Source organism: Belonocnema kinseyi, chromosome 2 (genome assembly GCF_010883055.1).
Source record: "Belonocnema kinseyi isolate 2016_QV_RU_SX_M_011 chromosome 2, B_treatae_v1, whole genome shotgun sequence".
Taxonomy (NCBI): domain Eukaryota; kingdom Metazoa; phylum Arthropoda; class Insecta; order Hymenoptera; family Cynipidae; genus Belonocnema; species Belonocnema kinseyi.
The window spans coordinates 168,021,670-168,028,825 of record NC_046658.1 but is presented as its reverse complement, the minus strand read 5'-3'; the positions used below and the strand labels follow the sequence as shown (position 1 = coordinate 168,028,825).

The window sequence follows — 7,156 nt, the reverse complement described above, 5'->3', positions numbered from 1 at the left end:
GCTGAACCTCGGCCTTTTATGTCCACTCGCCTATCTCTTTCTGTAAGCTAATGTACATATCTCGTGGAACATAATAAAGATCTATTATTATTATTATTATTCTTATTATTATTATTATTATTATTTTTGAACACTTTCAAAATGTTACAAAAATTTAAAAACATTTAAAAGATTTCAAAATATTTAAGAAAATTTGAAAGATTTTAAAAGATTTCAAAGATTTTACAATAATTTCACACAAATTGCAAAATATTTCCAAAGATTTAAAAGATTTCGCAAAATTTTTGAAGATTTCAGATTTCACAAAAATTTTAAACATTACGAAATATTTCAAAAAATCTAAAAGATTTCCTAAATTCTTTATAAAATTTTCCAAAAAATTTTAAAGATTCTACAAAGATTTCAGGAATTCCCAAAAAATTCAAAAATATTTTTAAAAATTTCCAAATTTTTACAATGATTTCGCAAAGAAATCACAAAATTTTCTTGATTTCCTAAAGATTTAAAAAGATTTCCAATATTTTTCCTTTATTTCGGAAAGATTTCACAATTTTTTAAGTTTTCAAAGATTTCACAAATATTTAAAAAGATTTCCAATATTTTACAATGATTTCGCAAAGATTTCAAATATTTCACAGAGATTTCAAAGATGAAAAAATTTTTTAGAAGTTTTCACAATTTTCGCAAAATTTTTTAGGATTTCAAAAATTTTACAAAGATTTTGAATATTTCTTTTTTAAATTTCCAAGTTTTTAAAATGATTTTAAGGGCTTTAATAAGATTTCAATGATTACAGAATATTTCAGAAGATTCGTTATATATTAAATATTTTAGAACAATTTCAAAATGTTACAAAGATTTAAAAACATTTCAACGATTTTACAATAATTTCACACAAATTGAAAAATATTTCCAAAGATTTAAAAGATTTCGCAAAATTTTTGAAGATTTCAGATTTCACAAAAATTTAAAACATTACGAAATATTTCAAAAAATCTAAAAGATTTCCTAAATTCTTTATAAAATTTTCCAAAAAATTTTAAAGATTCTACAAAGATTTCAGGAATTCCCAAAAAATTCAAAAATATTTAAAAAGATTTCCAAATTTTTACAATGATTTCGCAAAGATTTCACAAAATTTTCGAGATTTCCTAAAGATTTAAAAAGATTTCCAATATTTTTCCATTATTTCGGAAAGATTTCACAATTTTCTAAGTTTTCAAAGATTTCACAAATATTTAAAAAGATTTCCAATATTTTACAATGATTTCGCAGAGATTTCAAATATTTCACAGAGATTTCAAAGATGAAAAAATTTTTTTAGGATTTCAAAAATTTTACAAAGATTTTGAATATTTCTTTTTTAAATTTCCAAGTTTTTAAAATGATTTTAAGGGCTTTATTAAGATTGCAATGATTACAGAATATTTCAGAAGATTCGTTATATATTAAATATTTTAGAACAATTTCAAAATGTTACAAAGATTTTAAAAGATTTCAACGATTTTACAATAATTTCACATAAATTGCAAAATATTTCTAAAGATTTAAAAGATTTCCCAAAATTTTTGAAGATTTCAGATTTCACAAAAATTTAAAACATTACTAAATATTTCAAAAAATCTAAAAGATTCCCTAAATTCTTTATAAAATTTTCCAAAAAATTTTAAAGATTCTACAAAGATTTCAGGAATTCCCAAAAAATTCAAAAATATTTAAAAAGATTTCCAAATTTTTACAATGATTTCACAAAACTTTCGAGATGTCCTAAAGATTTAAAAAGATTTCCAATATTTTGCAATTATTTCGGAAAGATTTCACAAATATTTAAAAAGCATTGGCAAAATTTTACAATGATTTCGCAAAGGTTTCAGAAAATATTCAAAGATTTTATAAAGATTTGTGATATTTCTCATAGATTTCAAAGATTTTATGAAAAAACTTGTATACCAGTTTTCAAGAGTGATCAATCCCTCGATTAAATCACTTTTAATATTAAAAAAAAAAAAAGAAATCCGCATAAATTTGTAAATGAAAAAATGCAGAAAAATATAGACGTAAAATAATAATTGTTTAGTATAAAAAAAATGACTTACGAAACAGTTGACGACCGTATTTCTGACATAGGGCTTGGTGTGTCCAGATTTGAGAACAATCTGACAAACGAGTTGGCGGTGCAAGGAGTCGTCGGGAATTGCCCCAGTGAAGGAAGCGATGCACGGGACAATTAAATCCTTCGCTCGCTTCTCGAATTCTTCTCGAGTGCCCATGACATTTTCGATCTGGTCGACTATTGGCTGCAGGAGAATATTGAATCGGTCCTGGGTGACAAAGTCGTGAGAGTTGTAAGAAAAGACTCTGTGAAGAGTGAGCATGAGGACTTCGACGAGCTCGACTCGACTCGATTCCTCGGCGAGGGTCGTTTCCTGAACTTCATTGCTTATCGAAAAATTGTTGGTGGTCAGTAGCAGTGCTGCATGCTTCAAAAAGTGTCCCGCGAAGAGAACGAACAGGGATTTCAAGCAATCGGCAATCGTCGCTGACAGTCTGAATTTTTTTTTTTTTAATTTTGTAACGACATAAAAGAATATATTATTCACAAAGATTATTGAAACATTTTCACGATTTTACCATGATTACACAATAATTTTGAATATTTTACATAGATTTGAAAGATGTTTACAAAATATTTCAATGTTTTCACCAAATTTTTAGAAGATTTCCATAGATTTTTCAAAAATTTAAACAGATTTCCACGATTTTAGAGTGACTTCACAAAGATTTAAAAGATTGTAAGATATTTCTGAAAATTTCAGAGAAATAGCTAAAACTTCCAAGATTTAAAGAATTTTTTCAAGACTTTACAATCTTACAATAATTTTATAAAGATTTAAAAGATTTCCAAGATTAAAAAAGATTTCAGAAAAATTTAAAAAGATTCACTAAAATTTTAAAGATTTCACAAATATTAAAAAGATTACAAAATATCTCCGAAGATTTCAAAAGAAATCGCAAAAACTTTAAAGATTTTAAAAATTCGCCAAGATTCTCAAAGATTTCAAACCTTTTACAATTATTTTACCAAAATTTCAAAGTTTTCATGATGTTTCAGAAGATTTAAAAGATGTCACACAGATTTTAAAGAATTCACATAGATTTCAAAGATTTAAAAAAAAATAACAAAATATTTCTGAAGATTTCAAAGAAATTGCCAAAATTTTAGCGATTTTAAAAGATTTAAAAATATTTTAAATACTTTAAAATTTCACCAAATTTCAAAGTTTCCATAATATTTCAGACGATTTAGAAAATTTCGAAAAACTGTTGAAGATTTCATAGATTTCACAAAGATTTTCAAAATCTTACAATGATTTCACAAAGATTTTAGAGATTGCACAACGATATGAAGAGATTTCCAAGATTTAACCATGATTTCACTAAGGATTTCAAAAGATTCGCAAAGATTTCAAAATATTTTCAAGAATTTACAGATTTCTCAAATACTTGAAGGATTTTAAAGATGACTAAAGATTTCAAAAGATTTCAAAGATTTCGCAACATTTTTAATGATTTCATAAAGTCTTGAGAAGATTTCATAGCTTTTACAATGATTTCATAAAGATTTCAAAGATTTCACAAAGATTTCCAAGCTTTTACAATGATTTCACAACAATTTAAAAAAATACGAAACATTTCAAAAGTTTTCAACGATTCCACTATGATTTCAAAAGATTTCAAAATATTGTAGAAAATTTGAAAGTTTTGCAATGATTTAAAAAATTTTACGAAGGACTCATAAGAATTTTTAAAAATTATCAAAACTTTATGATTTCACAAAAATTTTAAAAGATTACAAAATATTTCCGACGATTTCAAAAGAAATCGCAAAAATTTAAAAGATTTTAAAACTAGCAAAAATTTTTTATTTCCTACGATTATTTCACCAAAATTTCAAAGTTTTCATGATATTTCAGAAGATTTAAAACATTTCACACAGATTTTAAAGAATTCACATAGATTTCAAAGAATACAAAAGATTACAGAAAAATTTAAAAAGATTCACTAAGATTTTAAAAGATTTCCAAGATTTTACAATAATTTCACAAAGATCTTAGCAGATTTCACAAATATTAAAAAGGTCGTAAAATATTTCCGAAGATTTTTAAAAAAATCGAAAAGATTTTAAAAGATTTCAAACATTTTACAATTATTTAACAGAGATTTTAAAGATTTCACATAGATTTCAAAGATTTCACAAAAAATTAGAAACATTAACAAAGATATTTGAAGATTTTAAAGAGAGTTTATCACGATTTCACAAAGATTTTAAAGATTGCATAGAGATTTGAAAGATTACAAAATATTTCAATATCACAAAATTTTTGAAGATTTCATAAATTTTTCAATGATTTAAAATGATTTTTACGATTTTATACTTACTTCACAAAGATTTTAAAAGATCACAAAATATTTCCGAAGATGTCAAAGAAATCGACAAACTTTCAAAGATTTCAAAGATTACCAATGATTTCAAAAGATTTCACAAAAATTTTAAAAGATTCACTAAGATTTTAAAAGTTTTTAAAGATTTTACAATTATTTTTTAAATACTTCAAAGACTTTAAACATTTCACATTGATTTCAAAACTTTTTTCAGATTATTTAAAATATTTCGCAAAACTGTTGAAGTTTTCATAGATTTTACAAAGATTTCCAAAATCTTACAATGATTTCACTAAGATTTTAAAGATTGCACAAAGATTTGTAAAGATTCGCAAAAATTTCCAAGATTCTACATGATTTCACAAAAGATTTCATAGATTACAAAATTTAAAAAGATTTCAAAATATTCACTAAAGATTTTCAAAGATTTTCAAAGATTTTCAAGATTTTACAAATATTTCAAAAATTACAAAATATTTAAAAATATTTCAAAAAATTCACAAAGATTTCAAAATATTTCCAAGTTTTTATCATGATTTCTCAAATATTTTAAATACTCCATAAAAATATAAAAAGATTTACAAAGATTTTATAAGATGTTCAAGATTTTACTATGATACATCAAATACTTCAAGGATTTTAAATATTACTAAAGATTTCAAAAGATTTCAAAGAATTCGCAAAAATGTTAAAGATTTTAGAAGATTTCCAAGATTTTACAATGATTTCACCAAGATTTTTAATATTTTACATAGACTTAAAAGATGATTACAAAACATTTAAATGTTTTCACAACATTTTTTGAAGATTTAATAGATTTTTCAAAGATTTCAACAGATTTAAAGGATTTCACAATTACTTCACAAAGATTAAAAAGATTACAAAATAGTTCTGAAGATGTCAAAGAAATCGCTAAAACTTCAAAGATTAAAAAATATTTACAAGCATTTTACAATTATTTCACCAAAATTTCAAAGATTTCATGATATTTCAGACGATTTAAAAGATTTCGAAAAACTGCTATAGTTTTCATAGATCTCTAAAATCTTACAATGATTTTACAAAGATTTTAAAGATTTATTAGCAAATTTAAAAAGATTTAAAAAGATTTCCAAGACTTTACAATATTTCACTAATATTTTAAAATATTTTCAAGATTTTACAGTGATTTCTCAAATACTTGAAAGATTTTGAGGAGAGTTTACCACGATTTTGCAAAAATTTAAAAGATTTCAAAGATTAACAGACTTCTTTTTAAGATTTTAAAGATTTCACATTGATTTCAAAACTGACAAAATATTTCAATGATATCACAAAATTTTGTGAAGGTTTAATGAATTTTTCAAAAGTTTAAAAAGATTTTAAAGATTTTACAATAACTTCACAAATATTTCACAAAAATTTTAAAAGAAGGTTACTCTAGTTTCACAAAGATTTAAAAATATTCCCAAACATTTTAAAACATTACCAAGACTTTTATTAATAATTTCACAAAGATTTTAAAGACCTCACAAAGAGTTCAAAGATTGTAAACGATTTTAATAGATTTCAGAAAAGTATAAAAAGATTCACTAAGATTTTAAAAGATTTAAAAAGATTTTTAAGATTTTACAATTATTCCTCAAATACTTGAAAAAATTTAGAGAGTTTACCATGATTTCACAAAGAATTTAAAGATTTCATAGAGATTTCAAAGATTACCAAAGATTTTAAGATTTTCAAGATTTCACATTGATTTCAAAGATTAAAAAATATTTCAACTGTTTCACAAGGATTTACAAATTATCACAATGATTTCACAAATGTTACATAAATTTCATAAATTAAAAAAGATTCACAAAGATTGTGAATGATTTCAAAGATTTTACAATGATTACACAAATATTTTAAATATTTCATAGAGATTTAATAGATTACAAAATATTTCGAAACTTAAAGATTCATAAAGATTTAGAAAGATTTTACCATGAAATAACAAAGATTTTAAAGAAACTTTGCCACAATTTTACCACGACAAACCGTCGTGAAATATTTTGAAATCCTTATGAATTCTTTGAAATATTTGTGAAATCTTTTTTATTTATTTAAAATTATTAAAATATTTGAAATCATTGTGAAATGTTTTTAAATCTTTTAAACAAATTGCAAATCAATTAAAATCTTTGAAATCTTTGTGAAATATATTAAAATCTTTAAAATTTTGGTAAAATCTTTGAAATCTTTGTGAAATGTTTTGAAATCTTTCTTGCATTTTAATTTGTCAAATATTTTGTGTTCGTTTGGAATCATTAAAATCTATTAAAATCTTCTCAAATTTATTGAAACTTTTTTAAATTGTTTAAAATATTTGAAATCTGTTTTAATATACCCTCTTTAAAATCTTTGGAAATTTTTGAAATCCTCATGAATTCTTTGAAATATTTGTGAAATCTCTTTTATTGATTTAAAAGCATTAAAATATTTGAAACCGTTATGAAATGTTTTTAAATCTTTTAAAGAAATTTGAAATCGTTGTAAAATGTTTTAAAATCTTTTAAACGAATTGTAAATCAATTAAAATAATTGAAATCTTTTTGAAATATATTACAATCTTTAAAATATTTGTGAAATGTTTTGAAATCCTTATAAATTCTTTTATATTTTTGTGAAATGTTTTGTATTTATTGAAAATCTTTAAAAATATATTTCACAAAGATTTGAAATCTTTGTGAAA

General features: G+C 22.7%; 1 protein-coding gene across 2 annotated transcripts in view; it reads right to left on the bottom strand.

The window, feature by feature from the left end:
- Nucleotides 1-7,156, bottom strand: part of LOC117167301 (HEAT repeat-containing protein 1 homolog) — a 50,863-nt gene that overhangs the window by 10,508 nt on the left and 33,199 nt on the right. For both annotated transcript variants that reach the window (XM_033352134.1, XM_033352133.1), the window contains exon 7: nt 2,097-2,547. In XM_033352134.1, coding sequence (XP_033208025.1) covers nt 2,097-2,547 — 451 coding nt within the window. The remainder of the gene's footprint in view (nt 1-2,096; nt 2,548-7,156) is intronic.